Below are 22240 nucleotides of genomic sequence, written 5' to 3'. Positions count from 1 at the left end.
ATGGGCACGGCAAACACCGCTGGAGTTAAAGTGCTGGGTAACGGCATGGACAGTGCCCGGGATAGGGATGGGGATGGGGATGGGGACAAGGACTGGCATTCGGGGACAGCCCCATGGCATGGGAACATGGTGAGAAATGCGCTTTCCAGTGGGATGTGCCCGGTGGCAGTGTGGGCACCCATGGGAGTGTGCACTGCCCTGTGTGTGGCACAAGGGGCTGTGACTGTGGGACAGCTCATGGGCTTGGCACAGCAAGGATCACCCTCAAGGACACCCCCCCAAAACCCCTGCCTGTGCAGTGGGAGCAACCACATCAGGCACATTCCCCGATCTCCATCCCTCCTGTGATCGCTGGTGGGGAAACTGAGGCACGGAGCAGCGAGAATCAGAGGAGGGGAGAGCTGCCTGTGGCCACCCAGCACCCCATGGAGCTGGGGGGCATGAACCAGGTCTGTGCCCCAGCTCCGGGCTCCCACTGCACTGGCAAAGGGTGTCCCCCCTTTCTGCCTGGGCTGGGCAGCCGGGCGAGGCCATAGGCTGAGAAATAAATCTTTAAAAATAAGCTTAAAAATATATATCTCTCTATAGATAGTTTCCCTTTGCAATAAATAAAGGTGGGGGGGTGCTCACCCCAGGCCTTGCCCACAGCACCCCAGGGCATCAGAGCACCCTGTTGGGGCACCCCAGCTTGTGGCCTGGGTGAGGGGTCCCAGGAGGAGGTGACAGGGAGCAGGCAGTGACCCCACAGGGGGGGAGCTGGCAGGCCATGGAGCCTGCCCTGCCAGCAGCTCCAGAAACAGAGTGGGGGGGGGTTAGTGCTTCCATTTCGGGGGGGGGGGGGGGGGTGGGGGGCAAACAGCCCGGGGCATAGTAACCCCAAACCCTGGGTGAGGGGATGCGGCACCATTGGCACAGCCCCGGGTTGGGGACACACAGGCACAGCATGGCCTGCACACAGCTTGCATAGAAGTGCCAGCCTGCCCTGCTGACCCCCTTTGCTGGGGGGGGCACGGTCCTCCGAGACCGGGGGCATCGCCACACCGGTGATTAGCAGCACGATGCGGGCGACCCCGCTCTGCACCCTCCTGGGCCTGGGGAGCAACCTGTGGGGAGAGAGAATGATGGGGGTCAGACAGGTCCCTCCAATCCCACGCTGCATCCCCATGCATGAACCTAGAGTAGGGTGCCCATGTCCCCAGCTCACCTAGCGCCGGGCGCCCACCCCGTGGCATCCCATGCTCTGCATCTCAAAGGTGTCGGGCATGGTGGTGCTGCTGGTGCTGGGCACGCTGGGCTCTTCCAGGCAGTCCCGCTCGCTGCTGGTGAAGCCCTCAGGGATGAAGCTGGGGTAGGAGCCGGGCAGCGTGGGGTGCAGGGCCACTGTCACCGAAGCGGTGGCTGTGACGGTGGTGTAGGTGCCGGCAGGGCCCTGCAGATGGGTGCTGTAGGCAGGCAGGGCTCCGGGGGGCACTGGCTGGGCACCCGGCGGGCAGGGCTGTGGGTGCTCTCGGGGTGGAATAGAGCACGGCTCCCTGAAGGACAACGGGGGTGCTGGCTGCTGGCCGGGAGCCTCCTTCTTTCCCTGGATTTCTGGGCTGTCCTTATAGGGCTTCAGCACCTGGATGGGAGGACATGGAGCATGAGGACCCCCAGCCACGCTGAGCATCCCTCTGGCAACCCCACCAGCACTACCGGGGATCCATGAGACCCCATCCCCTGGCTCTGTCCATGACCCTCTCCCAGGGAGATGGTAATGCCATTGAGGGCAAAGGTACTTACAGTGATGCGGGGGAAGCTGGGGTCCTTGCCGGCCTCCAGCAGGATGTGTGCTGGCGTTGGGGGCACAATGAAAGGCCCCCGTGGGCTCCCCGGCCCCATGGCCTCTGTGTAGTGCTCCGTGTCTGAGGGGTCAGGGAAGGTGGCAGGCCAGGCTGGGGCACGGCGGACATAAAGACCCCCAGGGCCCAGGCATGGGGGCACCGGCTCTGACGGGGGCAGGCGGGGGCTGTTATCCACCAGGGATGCCTAGGGGGAGAGAGGATGGAGTCAGAGGGACAAGGAATATACAGGGATGGAGGGCTGTGGGGTGGCAGGGATAGGGGGTAAGGGATGTGTAGAGTGATAGAAATACAGGGTGAAGCAAGGATGGGTTCAAATGGGTCAGGGAGGGATAGGAGGAGTTGAGTGTGGGGTGAGGCAGGAATGGGATCAAGCAGAAATGAGCCAAGTTGGATGTGGGGCAAGGAAAGGATGGGATAAAGCAAGGATGGTACAGGGTGAGGGATGGGCTCAGGTGGCGACAAGGCGAGGTTGGGACAGGGCAAGGATGGGTATAGGGTGAAGGGGGGACAGGGTAAAGGGTGGTAGGGGATGAAGAGAGGTGGGTGGGGAGGAGGGACAGGTAGGGGTGGGATGGGGCATTGTACCTCAGGGGGTGGCCCGATGACAGAGAGCACGACTGGCAGCAGCACCAGCCCGTTGAGCAGCCCCAGCAGTGTCAGGATGGTGAGCACCGCAAAGAAGTACCTGGGGAGGGAGCAAAGGCAGAGGGAATAAGTGGGCACAGCCACCACGAACCCCATGCCACCACAAACACAGCTTCCTATACCACACCCCGTAACCTCCCAATGTCTCCCCAGCCTCCATTTAAGATGGGGTAGGTACCCCCAGCAAGACACATCGGCACCAGCTGCCCCATATCCCCACCACCAGCCAGGGGGCTGCCACGCTCACCAGCCTCCGCTGCCAAAGCTTTTGGCAGGCAGCAAGTAAGGGGTTGGTTTAATCCCCGCTGGCACTCACCTCATGATGAAGTCAAACTCGGAGCCAGCCAACATAAGGACACCCAGGAGGGTGGAGACAGCTCCATCCATCACAGGGGCGAAGGTGTGCTCCAGCGCTGCAGCTGAGCGCACGTTCCTGCTCCCCACAGCCGTCAGGAAGCCCTGCATGGGATGGGGATGTCACGCAGGGCTCGTTCCCATGTGCCACACGTGATGTGGCCCCCCATCAGCGCATGGGCAAGGGGTGAGAGTGCCAGAGAGTGAGAACTGGGCAGGGGTCTGCTTGTGCTCACCAGCGCCACATGGACGGTGAACTCCACACCAATGCCCACCGAGGCGATGAGGATGACCACGGGGATGGCGCTCAGCTTGATGCCCATAAGGCCCATGATGCCAAACAGCTCCACTGCCATCATGGCCAGGATGGAGACCTGGGAGGGGGTGGTGGGGTCAGTAAGGGGTGGCTCTGACTGGCTGTCCCTTTTGCTCCCAACATACCCAATCCTACCCCTCCCAACAGGGCACCTTCATCCTGCTGCCCCCTTTCCCTTTATTCAGTGTCCCTCACCCATCTCTGCATGGATTTCCCCAAACTCCTGCCTACTACACACATTCCTTTCATAAAGGGTGCCCCTGGTCCCTCCATATAAGGCCTCCACTCACCACCACGTCCATATGGGTGTTTCCCTCACCCTCTTCTGCACTGATGTCCCCAGACCCCTGTACCCACCACATGTTCTCTTCATCATTGAAGTCCCTGATCCCTCCACATGGGTGCCCCTTTCACATAGGGTGTGCATGTCCACCCCATCCCCATGAAGCAGGTCCGCAGTGCCACCCAGGGGGATAGCAGCAGGCCTGGATGTCCCTGTCCCTGCCATCAGGAGGGCAGCATGGCCGGTCACCCCTGTCCCCACGCATCAGGGTGCGTACTCACGATGATGCCAGCCGTCCAGGGGTTGAGCAGCAGCAGGGCGCAGACGAGGAAGGTGCAGGCCAGCAGGATGCTGATGGCCAGCAGGAACCAGTGGCGCAGGCCGATGTACTGCTCCCAGAAGAGGAAGGGGTACCCGCTGGGGTAGCTCAGCACCCCGTGGCGCTGGGCAGCCTCTCGGCAGATGGCACGGACACTCTCAATCGCCTCCACAAAGTCGGCCGTGCGACGCAGCCCGCTCAGGTAGAAGGGGAACTGTGCGAACTCCAGTGGCTGGGCTGCAGGGACTGGGGAGGAGAGCACGAGCAGTGTGAGGGGATGGGCAGCATGGGAGTGCAGGCAGCATGGGGCACCCAACTGCTGCAGCCTGAATGCAGCCTGACGCCTGGCTGGGTACCACAGGGCTGAGGAGCGTGTGCAGAGCAGACTGGGAGCAAGGACAAGGGTGTTTCTCTGCCAGCAGGATGCATCTGAGTTAGTGGGTCATGGGGAGCAAGGGGTTTCTCTACAGGACAATGTTTGTGGGGCAGAGTGGAGGGGCTTCTTTGCAGTGAGATGCTCATGGACTGAAGCAGGGACCTGTTGCTGCATGCTAAGGGTACAGGGAATGCACAGTGGGGTGGACGGGGCAAACACAGGGCATAAGGAAGCAGCACAGTTCCTCTACCAGAGGATGCTGATGGGATGAGGGATGTGGGGGTTTCTCTTCAGGGGGGAATGCTTGCAGGGCAGGAAAGGTGCAGGGAGCAGGGTCCTCTCTGCAGGGGGGATGCCAGGAGGTAGGAAAGGGCCATGGGGAGCCCACCGCGCTCACTCACTTCGCAGGTTCTCGCCCGTGGTGTCGTACTTGTCATGGATCCACTCGGGGGGCGGTGGGTAGAAGTTGGCTTGGGAGGCAGCAAAGCCCAGGGGGTCGTTGCTGGCCCACACCGTCAGGCAGATGTAGAAGGTGTCAGGGGGGATGATGCCATTCTCATCCACCAGCCGCCGCGTGGTCAGCTACAAGGAGAGCGCAGGAGTAGGAATGAGCTGAGCAGTGGGCACAGCATCGTCCCCAGCCCAATCACCCCAGCCCAGTCCCTACGCACCTGATTGAAGTTGAAGGGCTCCTTCTTGTTGCCAGTCTGGATTAGGAGCTTGTACGCCAGCGCCCCATCCTCAGAGCCATTGCGGTAGCTATCGTGGGTGATGCGCCCGGCTTGCCAGTCCCTGTCGAAGGTGGCCTGGAGCCCTGGGGATGCAGTGTGGTGGGTGAGAATCCCCTGGGGCACGCCACCCTGCACAGCATCCCGTGTACCCGAGGGAGTATGGTGCTGGTGGGATGGGCATGCAGAAACCCCAGGGCATTGCTAGTCACCCTGGGAACGCCGTGGGACCAGCCTGCCCAGGGAGGACATTCCCAGATCAGGAGGGAGCATGCAGGCTGGGGAGAGGGTCCTTGGGCAGGGGGATGGTCATGGGGAACAGGGATGTCCCTCACCTCTCAGCCAGTCCTGGAAGTAATGGAGCCACATCTTGGGCAGGTCGCTGTTGTCCTCCCGCACCACGTACTTGACGGTGCTGAAGGCCTGGTGCAGGCTGAGCAGGGCAGCTTGGGCGCCGGGGTAATGGAAGCCACCCTTGGTGACGATGAACATGTTGTAGAAGGAGAAGTACTTGAACTGGGCCGAGATGAAGGCGTGCGCCTTGGTGTCCCGCGGCACGATGTCCGTCAGGTAGAGCCCGTCGTGCACCATGGTGGTACCATAGAGGCTCAGCCCCAGCAGTGCCAGGAACAGCACTGCCACCACCGCCTGTGGGGACAGCAAGAGGGAGTCAAGCAGGGTCCTGTGCCAACAACCCACCCCGGGTGGCGCCTTTGGGGCCAGCCCCACCTCACCTTGGTCCGGGTCCGCAGTAGGAGCGGGGCATACTTCTCGCGGGCGAAGTCAGCGAGGCTCCAGCGGCAGAAGGGCAGCGGGACACATTCCCTTCCACTCTTAGCCTCATCCATATGGGCCAGCAGGTCCCGCGTGGAGCTGGATGGGGCGAAAACCTGCGAGCCCATGGGGTCGGTGGGGGGCAGGAGGACGGCGGGTGAGGTGCACACTTGCGAGGTGGGTGGCAGGACGGTGACGACGTGGTGGCCCGAGGGGTCGCAGCGGGTGAAGGCTTGCACAGTGGTGGTGATCTGGGTGCTGGTGGCCACGCCGGGGTGACCATAAGGGGATGGGTGGCAGGCATGGTTGTCATTGGCGTCAGCAAGCTCCTGGGGCTGGATTTGGATAACCCGTGAGGAGCAAGGGCTGTGGGAAGAGAGGAAAGGAGAGAAGGAAGAACAGGATGAGTAAATTTGGGGTGATTGGAGTAAATTTGACAGGCTGAGAAAGTTGGGGCTGTTCAGCCTGGAGAAGAGAAGGCTGCGTGGAGACCTCATAGCAGCCTTCCAGTGTCTGAAGGGGGCCTGTAAGGATGCTGGGGAGGGACTCTTCATTAGGGACTGTGGTGATAGGACAAGGGGTAACGGGTTAAAACTTAAACAGGGGAAGTTCAGGTTAGATATAAGGAAGAAGTTTTTCACTGTAAGGGTGGTGAAGCACTGGAATGGGTTGCCCAAAGAAGTGGTAGTGGCATCCATCCCTGGCAGTGTTCAAGGCCAGGTTGGACAGAGCCTTGGGTGACATGGTCTAGTGTGAGGTGTCCCTGCCCATGGCAGGGGGTTGGAACTGGATGATCTTAAGGCCCTTTCCAACCCAAACCATTCTGTGATTCTATGACAGTAGAAGGTTATGTTGAAGCAGAGGAACAAGGGTGAACACGGGGTCTGCTCCATTGTGGCCAGCCTGGCACTGGTACCTGTAGAAGCAGCAGAGGATGTCGAGCCGACGTCTCTCCCGGCGGTACAGGTCCAGGCTCAGGATGGCAGGGAACACAAACAGCACCATGGCAAAGTTGAACACCACAACCACCGCAGCCTGCGGTGCAAGGGGACATGTCAGAGTGGGGCCTGGCCGCCCTTCCTGCCCACACCCTCGAGAGGGACCCTGGCCCTACCTGCAGGGAGAAGGCACGCAGGGCAGGGATGGGCACCAGGGCTGCCATGAAGAAGGCGATCATGTTGCTGACCGAGGTGAGAGCCACGCTGGTCCCTGTGCGCTTCAGGCACTCACCCGTTCGCTCCTGTGGGGACAGAGGGAGGGAGTGATGGGGACTGCAGGGAAATGGGAGGGAGCCAGGGGGCCCCCAGGCAGGGCTTGGTGCTCACCTTGAAGGGGATGTGCTGGCTGGTCTCTGTGAAGGCGTGAGCCAAGAGGAACATGTCATCCACACCGATGCCAAGGGCCAGGAAGGGCAGGACCTGCCAGAGCAGCTGGTGTCACTGAGAGGGGACATGGCCACCACCCAGGAGGGGACCCGGCCACCCTAACAGCCCCCAGGGTCCCACCAGCCCCATGGTACCTTGGCTGTTCCCCCAGCACATACCTGGGTGGTGGCTGCGTTAAAGGAGATGCCCAGCAATGAGCAGAGCCCCAGGCCAGAGGCCACGGAGAGAGCCACAAGCAGGACCCCAGCCAGGCCCACAGCCCCTTGGGACTTGGAGCAGTCCCACCGCAGCATGGTGACACAGGCATAGGCCAGCTGGAAGAGCACAGTGGGTTAGTGGGGATGGGAGGCAAGGGAGGGACGGTGCAGGACAGAGAAGGGGACATGCATACACACCATGAGGAGGTAGCCCCCAGCCACCCGGATGACACTGACGTCGGAGAAAGACTTCATGATGTCGTTGAGTGTGGTGGTGGAGAAAGCATGGACGCTCTGCGTGGCATTGGGTGGGATGGAGTCCTGTGCCAGCTGCCAGAGGTGCACCCCGTTAGAGGAGTCAGGACCCCCCAGCTCCCCATTACATCCCCCAGAGCCCACAGGGTATCAGCATCACCACTGAGTGTCCCTAGAGACCCACTGGACCACAAGAGGGTGGTGCCAGGACCCATGGCCACACGACAGCCTGGACACAGGGGGATGCCACATACAGGCTCACCCCTGCCCCAGCCCCATGTGGGGGCCATTCCTGGTGCCTACCTCAACGAATTTCCTCTGCCAGGCCTCCAGGATGGCGCCCGCCTTCTCTTCGCTCCAGCTGATGTCATGGATCTCGTAGTCATCCTTGAAGTGCTCAAACAGCTGCCGGGGGCTCATGAGGAGGAACATGGTCTGCAGGGCCTCGGCGCTGGGGGACAGGCACGCACCTCGCTGGGACCGGCTGCAGCACCCCGGGATGCAGGAATGGGTCCATCCCCCACCCCATGGCTCCCAGTCCCACTGCGGACACCCAGGGGAGGACCCAGGCATCCTGCCCCCCATCATCCCCACCTTGCTCCAAAGCACTGCCCCACTTGCCAGACCCATACACTCATCAGCATCACATGCTCTTCCAGACAACCCCACAGCCCCTCCTGCAGCCAGGGCAGGTGCCCGTGGGCATCACATGAGGATGAGGATGAGGATGAAGATGAGGATGAGGATGAGGGAACCCTGCCCCAAACCACCGCCAGGGTGAGTGCTGCAGCTGGGACCCTACACCATGCCCTGAGGAGACCCGCACCATAGCAGCTCTCACCGTAGCAGCTTGCCCTGGGAGTCTTTGGTCGTACCACCTAAAATCAGCTCCTGCTGCCAGCGCATGAACTTCCTGGAGAAGCCGTGGCAGCCGCCTGAGAGCTCAGCTGGGATGTCAGGGCTCTGCGGATGCAGGGGAGGTGTCAGGGATGCAGGGAGGCAGGTGGGAGAGCAGCAAACCCCTGCATCCCTCCAGGTCCCCACGGGCTGTAACCCACCTGCTGGCTCTGCTTGTTGGGAGCACTTGGGGGGCACTGGGGATCATGGGGGTCCAGGCAGGGCCGCTCCATGTAAGCCTGCCCCACCTCTGCCTTGTCCAGCAGCTCTTTGAAGCCTTCCAGGGATGTGAACTGCCCCAGCTCCTCCATCAGCTGCAGAGGGTCCAGGTTGCTCCACTGGATGTCTGGGCGGCCCCTGGGGAAAGAGCGGGACCGGAGTGATACAGGATGCTCAAACCCACATGTGGTACCACCACCACGACTGCCACCCCATCCCATGAGTCCCGGGGGTGCCTCTGCAAGGATGCAGAGGAGTAGCATCAATTCCCAGCGCATCCCTTATCCCCTCCTGGGGCCGCCTGCGGCATCCCCCGTGCCCTGCGCGGCACAGCGGCCGTGCCCCGAGTCAAGTAGCATGCCTGATCCTGTTAGGCTGGGACAAAGCGGGGGGAGCCGGCCCCGCTGCCTGGCCCCGCTTTGTGCGAGCAGTCAGGCCGATTACTGCCCGCGGGCTAACATCTTGATAGAGGGGAGCAGGCAGGGAAGGGCTCCCTGCATCCCCTCAGCCCTTCCCGCTGCATCTCCCCAAGCTGGACAGTTTGGGGCTCAGCAGACGTTCTGGGCGCTCAGGAGAGGACACAGGGGTCCAGCAGGACCCCATGGGAACATGGATACCCGGGAAAAAGGGCTTTTCCATTGCCTGTGGATGCTCTGCTCCCTCCATCCCAGCCCAGGGTGCCGGGGGCCAGTTCCCAGCCTCACTCAGTTCTTTTTAAGACAGAAAGGACACACAAAAAAGCCAGTAACCCAGCCCAGCACTCCAAAGAGGGGAAGAAAAAGCCCCGAGCAAGTGTGGGCTCTGGGGAGAAACGCAGCCTAATAATTCATGAAGGCTGGCTGGGCCGGAGCCGGCCGCTCGAGATTCCCACATACCAACCGGAGCTGCTGCTGCTTCCAAAGAGAGCCCCTTTTATCTGCTTTCGCTTGCTTCACTGAGCCAGGGCAAATCCTTTTGTCTTTCCATAGATTGCTGCTCTTTGTTCTCCCAGCTCCCGCCCCGCTCACCCCTCGGCGTTAAAAAGGGGGACGGGTCCCCATGGGCTGGCCGGTGCTCAGCCAGGGTGCCCGCCCGGGGAACCCACTCACCCGGGTGCGAGGGGAGATGGGTCCCACCGCTGCTGCGGGTGCCTCCCTGCCTGTCACTGGTGCCACCCTGCCTGCCATGTACCCCTGCCCCAGGATGCTGCCCACCCCGGCGGGTGATACCTGCAGCATCCCTATCAGCACAGCCACCCCAGTGCCGCTCGCTCCCGCTCCCAGCTGCTCCCCAGGATGCGATGGGGAGAACCGGAGTTCTTGGGGGAGCAAAGCTGGTCCCCCAGTCCTGGCTGGGGATGCTGCGGCCCCTTCCCCCTCCTCCCGTCCGGCAGCAGCCTGAATAAGGCCACTATTTCATCTGTTTGGCAAGGGGCAGCTTTCAGAGCAGCATTAGCATGAGAAAGCGCGGGGCTGCGTTTGCTGACAATGCACAAGCCGCCCGGCTCTCCCGGACAAACACACGCGTAAACAGAAGGAATGCAGGGGGGAGCTCCCCCCTGCCCAGCCCAGGGTCCCCAGCCCCACCACCGCGGTAAGGGGACCTGGCCGGGAGTCACCCACCACCCACCCTGGGCATGCTGTGTGCCCTATCCCCTTAGGCACAGCACAGGAGTGTGGGTGCCTTCTCACCACTATAGCACCCAAAATGTGCTCCGGAGGGGAGCAGAACCCAGGGACATGCTTGCGGTACAGCCTCTGTCCCTGCATCCCCATCCCTGGCTGCTGTGATGGCATGGCATGGCACGGCACAGGATGGATGGGCAGCTCCTGCCCTGCCAGGCTGATGAAGACAAGGACCTGTCCCTGGGGTGCTGATCCAGCAGGACAAGCCATGGTGGTAGGACCATCCTGGGGATGAGCAGGACAAGCAGCAGCACTGAGGAACCTTGGGGGAGCAGGGCCAAGCTGCATGGAGAGGTCAAGCACAGCCCCCTGGAAGGCACCCCAGCCCCTGGTCCCAGCCACAGTGCCCAGGGCAGCCCCAGCACTCACGGGAGGTAGGCTGATCCTCCCTGCAGCTTGGAGCCTTCCCAGAAACAGTCCAGGGGCGTCAGGATCACGCAGGGAAACAGCTTCTCTATCATCTGGAGGAGGAGGAGATGCAAGGGGTCAGCAGGGATGGATCAGGACCCTTCTGGTCCACCCTCCCAGCCCTGCTGCACTGCCCAAACCTGCACCCTCCCCATGGAGGTGGCAGTGCCTTTGCAGCACATGGGGCTCGTAAATCCCATCCCCACCACAGCCCGTTTCTTGAGGGACTGACCCCTATGGGGGGGCTCCATGGGGGACCACACCATACCCAGCACTCACCCTCTCGATCATGCCATTCTCAATGATGGGGACACCCGACTTGTAGCAGATCTTGTTCAAATCCCACGATCTGGAAAGGCAGGAAGTGGAACTGAGGACGGGCATCACCCCACAGAGGACACAGCAAGGGGCAGTGGGGCACGCAGGACACAGTGGGGGTCCCTGTCCCCACCCTGTCCGGAGCCGGACTCACTTTCCGTACAGCGAGACTTGGACTTTGCTGGCGGCCAGGGCCGCCTCGAGGTGGAGCTGCAGGGCCTCCTGCGTCAGGATGTTCTCCCCATCCCTCTTTGGGGTCTGGATCAACATCTGGGACGTGTAGACGGACTCCTCGCCAAGCTTCTCCTTGGTGTAGCGTAGCTCCTGGCTCACCCGACTGCCCGCTGCGGAGGGGACCATGACGTGCCCAGTCAGTGCCAGGGTGAGCAGAGCCTCCATCCCACCAACATGTCCGGCCCATCAGGATGCCCATGGAAGGGGGCACGCAGGACCGAGGCCCCACAGTATCAGATGGTGCCACATTAACTCGGGGGGACTTCTTGTCATGGGGTTACCCAACTGCTGCATCCTCTGGGTGCTTGCACCCAGGGGACCCAAGCAGGGAGCACCCCAGCCTGCAGTGGACCAGGCACGCCCCTTCCCACCAAAACAGGTATTTCCAGCCCCACAGCAGCTCATTGGTTTTGCTTTTCCTGGAAAAAAACCCCACAGATGGATGGATGGTGAAGCGGATGGGGAGCATCCTGCCCGCTCCCACCCGTGTGCTGTGGTGGGTGCTGCAGATGCCAAACGCAACCAGCCTCAATGCAGCAAACAGAACTGGGGACACCCCACCCCATCCATGCCCAGCTCTTCTCTGGCACCCCAAGGTGAGCAGTGTTTTGGCCAGGGAATGGGTGCAGGGAAAGGCGGGCACCCCCAGCCTTGCAGGTGCAGGCTGCCCCAGCAGGGGTCTGGGGACAGGGGAGGGATGCAGTGCTGGGGAGCTCCGCAGGACCCTTCTCGGATCTGTCCCTGATGGAGCAGGATTGCTCCAAGCACGGCAGAGGTTTCCGGGAGAAGCCACAGACTTCATCTGCAGCTGCCTCAGCATGGAAGAGAAATCTGCTCCCGGCCAGCACGGCTGGGGCTGAGATCAAACCCTGTATGGCCTTTTGCATGCAGAGCAGCATCCCAGGGACAGCCATTCCCATCCAAAAAGGGGCTCCCATCCCTCCTGGCACAGCAAAGGGGGCACGACACAGCCCAGAGGAGGGTGGGAGACCAATCCCAAGACTCCCCCTACCAAACGCAATACCCACCGCCCTGCTCCCGCCCCCTGCCTGGAGCAGGGGGATGCTTTCATGCAGCCCCCCCCCCCCCCCCCCCACTGCCACCCACCAGGGACACCCCAGGGTGCCTGGTGCTGGACAGATCCCAAGGCAGAGCTGCAGGCGGGAGGGAGGCCGGCTCTTGCCCTGCCCTGGGTCCTGGGGGGGGGTCAGGATTCATCCACACTGGGACGCTCCCTCAGCAAGAGGCGGGAGCCCCGGCGGGCCTGGCCCCCCGCCAGCACTGAGGAGGCCAGAGCGAGACCACAAATAAAGAGCAGAATCTTCCCTTTTAATGACTTATTATATGGGTTGGTGTTTTTTGGTGGTTTTTTTTTTTTTTTCCCTGCTTTTTGGGAACGGGGAGGGGGAAGCGTCTTTATTGTTCCTGGCTGGGCTGGGGAGCAGCTGGTGTCCATCAGATGCCAGTTGGGATAGAGGTTGTGCCAGGGCCAGGGAGGGGGGGACACGGACACGGCCTTTGTGTGTGTGTCAGAGGGGACAGCAGCGCCCGGGGCGAGGGGATGAGGACACAGGGAGGGTGGGTGTCACTGGGAGGTGGCAGGGAATGGGACACCCATCCCCTTCCCAGCAGGCTGGGAGGTCGGGCAGGAGGTGTACCGAGCTGCTCTGATCTCAGCCGTGCCACCCATGCTGAACCCGGGTGGGTGGTGGGACGTGGCCACGGGGGGGGGGACGGACGACTCAGCATCACCGCCATTCCCAAGGGACGCATCCTGCTGTGCCCAACGGGCATCTCCACCCAGCACGGGAGGAGCCACGCATCTGTAAGCGTGGAGTAAGGGGGAGCCCCCCGAAAAATTAAGGGGGGGGGGAATAAAGAGAAGAGAGAAAATAAAAAGCCGTCCCTTGTAATTAGTGTTAATTTGGAACAGGGCACTGCGAGCCGTCAGCAAGCTTCAAAGGCTGTGAGGAAGCCTCAAATTCCAACACCCTAATTAACCAAAGAGCAACATGAAAAGACAAGGCAGCGCACACAGGGCTGCCAAGGACACTTCAAACGGGCACGCACCCGCCGGCCGGCCGGCCCGGGAGCGGGGTGAGACGCCCCACACCGCACGCAGCCCCCCGGCCCGGGGAGGGGGCCTCCCCGATACCAACAATGGGCACCGTAATGAGGAACTGTATGTAAATTCTTCTTCTTCTTTTTTGTAATCCCAATTAACAAAGGGAGCGTTTGGCTTTTTCATGCAAAGGGCCCTCTGGTTCTAATCAGACGCCCCAGCCATGCTTATTACAGCCCGCTCCGCTCCTCAGTGGGGTTTGGAGTCATCCCCCTGGATCCTTATGCTGGGCAAAGTGACATCAACATCCCCCCAGAAGCCCACAGTGGGCCTGGGGGCAGCCCGAGCATCCTCCCTGGGGTAGGCACTGCTTTGGGTACCACTGGCTGGGGGGGTTCACACGGTCTATACATGCAGCAGTGTGGGCTGCAGGGTGGATGGGACCCCAATGTCACCCACACCCCAAACACCAGGGGTAAAAAGCAGGCTCCCACTGTGCCCAAGTGGGGACAGCGGGTGGCAGGGAGGGGATGGGGGCTGGTGTGGGGCTGCCTCCTCCCCATGGGCCACACCAGGGGAGCCATCCCCGTAATTACAGCATCCACCACAAAATTACAGAGCAGAGGAGGAGCCTCCCTGCCCCTTCCTGGCCACCCTGCCTGAGCCACCTCCTGCCACTGCTCCCCCAGCCCTCCTGGCACAGGACCCACAGCCATGGCCTCTGCACTGCAGCCAGGTCACCCTCTCACAGGGGGATCAGCTTGTGCCCTCAGTTGCATTGGTGGGTGCCAAGACTGACCAGTGCCATTCCCCCCTACACCCTCCAGCTATGGGCAGCCCAGCCAAGACAGAGCTCCAGCCCCTGCATTGCCCCCTTACCAGGAAAGGGTCTGACCCAAGCTGACCCCACTTTCCTTAAGGGGCTGCCAGCACCCCACATTATCAGCTCAGAGGGTTCCAAGTCAGAAGAACCAGGTCATGGTGCTCCTGGCACACATGCAAGCCCCCCAGCACAGGGCTGATGCAGCCACCCACCTGGCATGGTAGCAAGGGGACATCCCACCATGCTTACCCAGGGCAGGAGGTGGGCAAACCCCATGGGAACCCTGTCTCCAAGCACCTATGGGTCTGGAGCAGTGTGCCTGGGCAGCACCAGGAGGGCAGTGGGTCAGGGCAGGCTGCCAGCCCCACACCAAGCCATCCCTGCCTGACAAGGGCAAAGGGGCTGGAGGTAAAGGAGGGCCATGGGAGGTGCTGGGGGCCTCAGAGAGGCACTGATGTCCCCCAGAGAGACACATGCTGCTGCAAGGACCACAAGGACCACTCCATGTCCCCCAAGGGTGGGTGGAGTCTGTGGTCAACACCAGTGCCACCACTCTGCAGATGGGTCTTTGGCATTGCCAGCAGCAGTCACCACTGCTTGGGTGACCTGGACCCAAGGGCAGAGTGGCAGGGAGGGAGCACACCTGGGTACATGTCCTTGCTTGGCCTCCAAAAGTCAGGCCCTGCTCTCCTGCCTGGTGCAACGGGACTACAGGATGTGGTAAATCCCACATTCAACTGGTACATGGGGGATGCTTCACCTTTATCCCTGGGCCAACCTGACCCCATCTCCAGATGTGCCCCCCTCAGTTAGGGAAGAGCTGGGGGGTCCCCTGGGGAGCATCTCCATTTCCACAGCACGACATCCTAATGCCAGGGCTACAAATCCCTGCTAAAGCCCACAGCTGAGAGAGGGGCAAGGTCATGTCAAGATGCCCTGGCAAAAGCCATCCCCGTGGAGACCCCCCTCTGCAGCACCCTCCCCACCGCAACGAGGGGCACCCACGGGGGCAAACACCAGCCTGTTGAGCCATGCTGCAGCACAGACTGCGTGCATCCACTGGCAGATTCACCCACCCCTACGCGATTAAAGCCCCCAAGGGCATCACAGAGATGTCAGCAGCATCCCACATCCCCTGCGCCATCCCACATCCCAGCGGGAAGGGTTCCCGAGGCACCGCCCCGAGCATCCCTCAGCCGTCCGCTTCCCCGTGCTGAGCTGCGCGCAAGCCAGAGGCCACCTTCAAAGTGTTTTGGGGCGGATTAGCTGGATTAGGGAGGCAGTGAAAGGACCCATGCTGCTCCGGAGGAAGTCTCGCCCAGGGCACGCTGAAAGAGCCATTTTTACCTGTCCCGGCCGCTACCGCCGGCCTCGCCAAAAGCCCCGCGGCCCCGTCCTGTCAAAACACGTCCTCCCGGCCCCATTCACCCCACGGAGCGGGGCTGGCCCTGGGGAAGGGGGGTAGGTGGGTGGCAGATGGGTGTCCCCAGCAGCCGTGAGGGATGAACGAGGTCTCTCACCGCTGCTCCGGCGCCTCCAGCCAAACCCGGCCCCACCGAAGGGGCTCCCGGCTAAGTCAAGAGGGGCGGCAGAAGAGGGGGGGATGCCTTCAAAAAGCCAGCGGCAAAGGGGCTGAAAGGGCCCGTTTGGGGCCAGCTTCGCAGCCCCCGGCCCCGGCCAAACCCCTTTTGTTTAAGGGCGAAGCTAAATTAATGTCTTTATTACCCCAAATCGCGGGGCGGCGGTTCCCAGCGCGGAGAGGGGGGCAGCCGGGAGGGGACAGAGCGACCCCCGAAAAAGAAGGGGGGTAAAAATAAGGGGGGTGGGGGGGGAGAGAGAGGGGATTCAGTTGGGAACTATTCACCGCTAAGACTCCTGTCAGCATTGACATAAATTTCCACTGGTGTTGGCATTTAGGCATTTGCCATTTCCATATGTATAGGGCTGCCTGTACTAATTATGCTAATCACCCCCTCTGTTGGCTGCTGTGAAAAATGGCCACATTAGGCACTCCACTGCTTGCTAATGTCACTTAATGTGTGGTTGAAACATACATTCATCCCCCTCTGAATGGTGAAATTTTTCCACATTGCTGGCTTCATTCAGGCAAGAAATGAATTTTTTGAACTCGGACCACTTTTCCAGGCCCGAGGGAGAGGCAGATAATAAAACCCTCTTCTTGGGCCCTGCCGCTGCCCCCTCCCAGCCACCAAATCACATTTAAAACGCGAAAAAAGAGCCCCCTCCCCAAGTCGGGGAATATGGGTGAGTTTAGAGATAAAATAGAAACACAAAAAGCACGCAAGCAAAAAAAAAAAAAACAAAAAAAACCCCACTTTCTAGGAAATAAAAAGAACCCGTGTCTATAAGTTGAAAAGCAAAGCAAAATGGATAGGGGCAGATAAGCCACAGCCATCTGTAAAGAGCCTCCCAGTCTCTTCGGGTTAATTAGCAAGATTTTCCAGCCCGAAAAAGATGACCGAGCTGTCAAGGAAGGGAAAAGGAAAAGCCAGAGGTTTCGCGCTCGCCTCCCCAAGATAAATAAATAAAGGCGAACTGCCTGTGCCCCATCTTTGGGCGGGCTGGGGACTGAGCCCTCCCCGTGGAAAGAAAGGTCCTTTCTGAGCCAGCTGGGCTGGGAGGGAAAAGGCGCTTTGGAGCAGAGGGCAGAGCCAGGCAGGCGGGTTTTGGGGATAACAGGGACCTTGCTACTCTATGGCAGCAATGCCCCTGTTGCCCCTCACTCCCCCGAGCCCACCAAGATGGGGGCACAGAGACCCCAAGGATGCCCACACGCTGCGAATGGAGAGGGCTGTGGAATCCCAAAGGAAAAACCCTACCAGGCCGGGCAGGAGGGTGCCCAGGGCTGCCCCTTCCCTCCCTGTGGGGCAATACCTGTGTCACTTGTGCCCTGAGTGGGGACCCCAAACCCACAGGATGCTCATCTGGGGACCAAGTGGGGACGTGGCAGCCTGGGAGCCACCTATTGGGCTCAAGGCCGGCTCAGGCCAGATACCGGCAGGAATCTCGCTGCCTCAGCCACAGACACAAGCTGCCATCAGAGCCCCCATGCTACCAGCACCAGCCCCGCACAGCCCTCCAGCCCCACAGCCTGGCTTTGCCATCTCTTTTCTCAGCCCCTGCCTCAACATCTCGCCCCACAAAACCCACCCGCCGGCAGCCAGGACCACCCACCTCTCCCCGTGCCCACCCAGGAATGGCCACGGCACCCTGCTCCCCCCACAACTGCTGCCCATACTTCCCTGTGGGTCCTACAATGCACAGTGGGGACAATGGCTCGGAAGGGGAGCCACAGAGGGTCTCCCTAGGGCAGAGGCAGGGTGGGGAAGGCACTGAATACCCATCTTTAGCTTTCTGTTGTGGCTTTCCCATCCCCGATGGCCCTCTCTCTGCAAAGACAAAGCCAGCCAGGGTCTCCCCTGCTGCTTGCCCTTGCTATAGGGGGTGCCCCAGGCTGCACCTCAACCCTGCCCTGGGTGCTGGGGAAAGGACACCCTGTGTCAAGCCCTGTTGCTGAGGTCAAGAAAGGCCAAAAACTATTGCCAAGGGGGTTGAGGGTGTCTCAGCTTCATGGTCCAAGCTGGGACCGAGGCGGCAAGTTCCACTCACCCCCATATCCCACATCCCATTTCATCCCACCAGAACATTCGGGGTGTCCCTTACCCCTCCAGCAAAGCAACAGGGTCTTCTCCGAGGAGACTCATCAGCTCTTTGAGAGCGCGACGGCTGCGCGGGGCGCTGGGCTGTTCCGGTTAGGAATTAACCCGGCCTTCCTTTGAACCAGCCCTGGGCGCTATAAATCAGGCAGAGCCATTCACCACCCAGGGCTCTGCCTGCCCGGAGCTCACCACCCCGGCCCCTTGGCCCTGCAGACACCCTGGGAGAGCAGGGAACAGCTGCCAGGTGTCCAGAGGTAACTCAACACTTACTGCTAGCCAGGGTTTCAAAGCCTCTGAGTGCCTAATTGCTTCGGAGGAGCCTAATTGAACATTTCCACAGGCAAGCCCAATTTATAGGGTGACATGGCCGCCTTCCATCTCCCCAACAGGGATGCAGGTCAGGCATCACCCCAGGACACTGCAAGCATCCCCCCAGGGCTGAGGACAGCCCCTGGGTTAGGACAGGGGAGCCTGCACTTTCCCACGGTGTTTGGGGTCACAACCCAGGCTCAGGGGGGACCTGCCATCAGCATGCTCTCAGTGCTGACCCCAGCGATGGGGCCAAAGCAGGGATGCTCATCCTATTCCTGTAGTGGTGCGGAGAGCAGCATGGTGTCCTCATGGGAAGCAGCTCCTTTCCCACCAGGTCCCCAGCGGGGAGGGCTGAGCTCAGCCTGAAGCAGGGACAACCTTGAAGAGGGTCATGCTCTGCTCCTGCAGGGTTTGGACCTCACCCAGGTGAGGTGGTTTGGGCTGGAGCATCACCAATCCACATCCCTCAGCCTGGCTAGGCAAAGGCAAGTGGTCAGGTACAGGCCAGTTTCAGGGCATCATCAGAGGCTTCCTGAAATCCTCAACCACCCTGCCTCTGAGCTGAGACCTACTGGCCTAGGATGATAGGACCAGGACTCTCTGCACATAGGCCCTGCCCCTTAAGACACCCTGCATCACTGCCTTAGGCTGGGATGGACCATGTTCCTGCAAACATCTCCTCACACATGCCCAGAGAGGGCAGGAATACGCATCCCCTGGCACCCTGGGGATCTAAAGCTTTAGGGCCAGGCTGATGGGGCACCAGCTTTGTAAGAGCTGCACTCCCTTGACCTGACACAGCAGTACCAGGAGCACTGCAGAGGGACACTCACACAAGCCACCTTGCTGCACACCCAGGGACAGCAGAAAGTGGTCGCTGTGAACGTACCAAGACAGCTTCAAGTGGTGTGGATCCAAACGGACAGCCTGGGAAATTGTGCTCTGCTCCCGAGGGGCAGCCCAAGCCCTCCTGCCCCCTGATAACACCCGTCCCCACACCAGCAGGACAGGGTGCAGAGACCAGGGAAAGCTCGGTACACCCAAAGACACCAGGGAAGGCTTTGATCTACCAGAAAAAGCAGAAGCACAGGCCAGCAGAGAGGAAAGGACCCACAGATGGTTATGGGGAAGGGAGGCAGCCCCACAGCCGATACACGAAACTGAAAGAGCCACTGCAAACCTTCCTTCCACATCCTGACCCACGCATGCCCATCAGGGACCCTGCAGGACTAAAGCCACATCATCCTTGGTGGTCGCAGGTAGTGCCAACGCCTGACAACAGCCTCCCTGAGCACACTGGGGCCGTGCCACCCAGGAGCAAGGCACAGAGGGGTCAGCCCCAAGTCCATGCTCCTGGGGGAAAAGCTCTGCTGGGAAGGCCAAAGGGGTGCCCTGAGCAGCACCCTCGGCATCATACACCATCTGCACCCCAGGCACTACAGATCCAGAGCCGGGTCCGCATGCAGACCTCAGTGCACCATCACCCAGGAAGGGGCAGGACACCCCAGGTCAGTGGTGTTTTGCTGTAGGGTAAAATAAATCCACCCCCTGACACCAAAGAAAGTGCCCCAATCATGAGAAAGACCCAGTTCCTCAGAGAAGCCCCAGTACCTACATTACAGCCACACTACAGCATGGGAGGAATATCCCCCAACAGCAGGCACAGTCCCTCCCGGCTGCACCCATGCTAGCAGGGAAGCACGGTGGGCACAGAAAGTGTGTGCAAGAAAAGCCGGGTTTCTGGGCACTTCCAACCATCCCCAGGCTCGGCCCCTTCCCCATCCCGCTTCCCTCCCCATGCACCACAAGTCCTGTTCCCCCTCCAAACAGGAACAACCACAGCTGCTTCCCTGCCTCCGGCCGCGGTTGCACAGAACACCGACTCCTTGCAACCCCAAAAGCACAATAAAAACCCGATGGAGCCGGAGCCACGACCCGGAGCTAGGGAACCACGGCAGGAGCGCGTCCCTCCTCCAGCAGCCACCGTTCAGACGCCGGCCGGACCGGGAGGTATCACTGGGTTTCTCTGCTACGTGTTGCAAAGGAAAAGGGTGATGGAGACAAGATCTGGGGAGAGGAGGGGGGGACACGCGTAGAAGCACCCTTGGGAAGTGGGGAGCAGGTGGGAGAGCCGGGCATTCCTGGGCAGGGGTGCGTGTGTGCGAGCAGCGAGGCAGCGAGTGCTCCTCTGTTTTTTTAAATTAAGGGAAAAAAAAAAAGGGGGTGGGAGAGCAAAGTTGCTTCTATTGTTGAACCAAATCCAAGAGTAGCTGAGGACCACACAGGGAGCGGGGCGTGGGGGAGGAGGCAGCGCTCCCGCACAAAGATGGCTGACACCCCTCCGCTGAGCAACATCTGCCCCTGCACAGCACCCCGCGGGGACCCCAGCCTGCGAGACCCCCCCCCGGCAGGGCCTGGCAGGGATGTAGGGGGGAGGCCATGCGGGGTGCTGCCCCCTCCCCACCCGCCCTCTTTCCTCATGGGACCCCCAAAGCGGGAAGGAAAAACACAGCAAGCAAATCACAGCACCGGGGAGCTGCAGGGAGAAGGGAGAGAAAATCCACGCTGGAGTTATTAATAACAAAGGAGGGGGGGATCAGCCGCTTCCACTCGGAAACGGGGATTTGCTCCTGCCTGACCCTGCCCGCTCCCCCCGGCCCCGCTGGGCAGGGGGTCCTCAGCCGGGACCGGCAGCCCCGCGGCGCCGGGTCTGTCCCGGTGCGGGGCTCCGGAGGCTGTTCCCGCGGGGAACGGGGTGTCCACGCGTGGGGACGCCAAAGGCCGTGTCCGCCGGAGCGGGGACCCCGCCGGGACACACGCGTGAGGGTCCCTTCCCCAAGCACCGAGCGGCCGCGCGGACGAGACCCGTGATCACGGGCACCCACGGCCGCGTCCTCCCCGGGCCCACTCGCGGGACGCCCGACGGCATCATCACCATCCTCATCCTCCTCCCGGCCCCTCTCCCGCGCTGTCACCTGCCTCCGGGCCGGCCCCGCACCTCCGCGCCTCGCAGAGGGACAAAGCCAAGACCGGGAGCGGGACCGTTCCCACGGACGGACGAGCCCGCGGGGCCGCGCTTACCTTCCACCCAGAGGTGCTCGATGTCGGTCTCGATGGAGGCCACCCGCAGCCCCACGGCCAGAGCCCCGAACACCAGCAGCCCCACGAAGAGCACCTTCCCGCAGTGCCGCTGGATCCGGCAGCCCAGGGCGAAGAGCAGCGCCTGAAAGCGGGCCCGCAGCCACAGCGGGGCCCTTTGGCCCAGGGCCCTGCCCTGGAGAGAGGGCAAGGATCAGGATGGGGGATAACGGCAACCCCCCGCAGCCGGGCGGGATGCTCCGTGTGCTGCGGAGCGCGGCCGGGAGCCCTCCGGCACCCGCGACGCTGGCGGTCCCCGAGCCGAGGGGCACACGGGGGTACCCGCAGCGGCTCCGCGCCCCCACCCCCAGCATCGGAGCCCCCCTCGGTACCAAGCGACGCTCGCCCCTTACCTCGGTCAGCGGCTTGCGGCGGGCGGCGCGGAGCGGCGGCGCGGCGCGGGGGGGCTCTGCCGGCATGGCGGGGCCACTGGCGGGGCTGGGCAACCCCCGTTATGTGGGGCCGAGCGCGGCGGCCCCCATGCGCGCGGCGGTGCCGGTGCCGGAGCAGCGCGGTGCCGATGCGGAGCGCTCTGTGCCGCCCGCCGCCCGCCGCGCCTCTAAAGGGGAGGCGGGGGCGGGGGGCGCCGGGGCCGCGCCGCCGCCGCCGCTCCCATTGGCCGCCGCCGCCGCGGCAGCGCCCATCACCGCTGCTAGGCAACGGCGCGCCCGCCGCCGGCGGCCACACACGGCGGTAACCCCCCCCTCCCCCCCCCCCGCGCCCCGCGCCACCGCCACCGCCCCCCCCCCCCAGCGCCAGCCCCGCACGGCCCCGCCGCGGGGGGAGCGCGGCTGCGGCACCGAGGGAAATGGACCCCCCCCCCCCCCCCCCAACCCCGGCACCCCCCAGGTCACCCCACACACCCCCCCCGCCCCCCAGCAAAGCCCATCTGCAGGGTATCCCCCCCCCACAGGCACCGCCGGGGGTGGGCGTCCCCATGCAAGCACCCCGAGGGTGGGCAGCACCCCCCAAGGGTGAGAACCCCACAAGTGGGGCATCCCCCCATAGACAC

At 62.1% G+C, this 22240-nt stretch overlaps 1 protein-coding gene across 1 annotated transcript; it reads right to left on the bottom strand.

The window, feature by feature from the left end:
• Positions 1–848: 848 nt before the first annotated feature.
• Positions 849–21872, bottom strand: PTCH2 (patched 2). The gene is given in 26 exon segments (XM_061451388.1): positions 849–1103; positions 1205–1618; positions 1780–2025; positions 2427–2526; positions 2803–2945; positions 3077–3214; positions 3721–4004; positions 4536–4716; positions 4806–4948; positions 5198–5510; positions 5597–6002; positions 6553–6671; positions 6751–6876; positions 6962–7054; positions 7180–7335; positions 7417–7548; positions 7777–7924; positions 8315–8436; positions 8532–8727; positions 10623–10714; positions 10941–11010; positions 11134–11323; positions 21172–21364; positions 21582–21677; positions 21679–21800; positions 21803–21872. Coding segments are annotated over 25 exon segments (4293 nt in total). The 3' UTR covers positions 849–1103.
• Between the last annotated feature and the right edge of the window lie 368 nt (positions 21873–22240).

This window comes from Pezoporus flaviventris, unplaced genomic scaffold (assembly GCF_033815535.1).
Source record: "Pezoporus flaviventris isolate CSIRO_AGI_PZ_B2104156 unplaced genomic scaffold, CSIRO_AGI_Pfla_v1 ptg000013l, whole genome shotgun sequence".
In the NCBI taxonomy this organism is placed as follows: Eukaryota; Metazoa; Chordata; class Aves; order Psittaciformes; family Psittacidae; genus Pezoporus; species Pezoporus flaviventris.
This window is presented reverse-complemented; position numbering and strand designations above follow the sequence as displayed.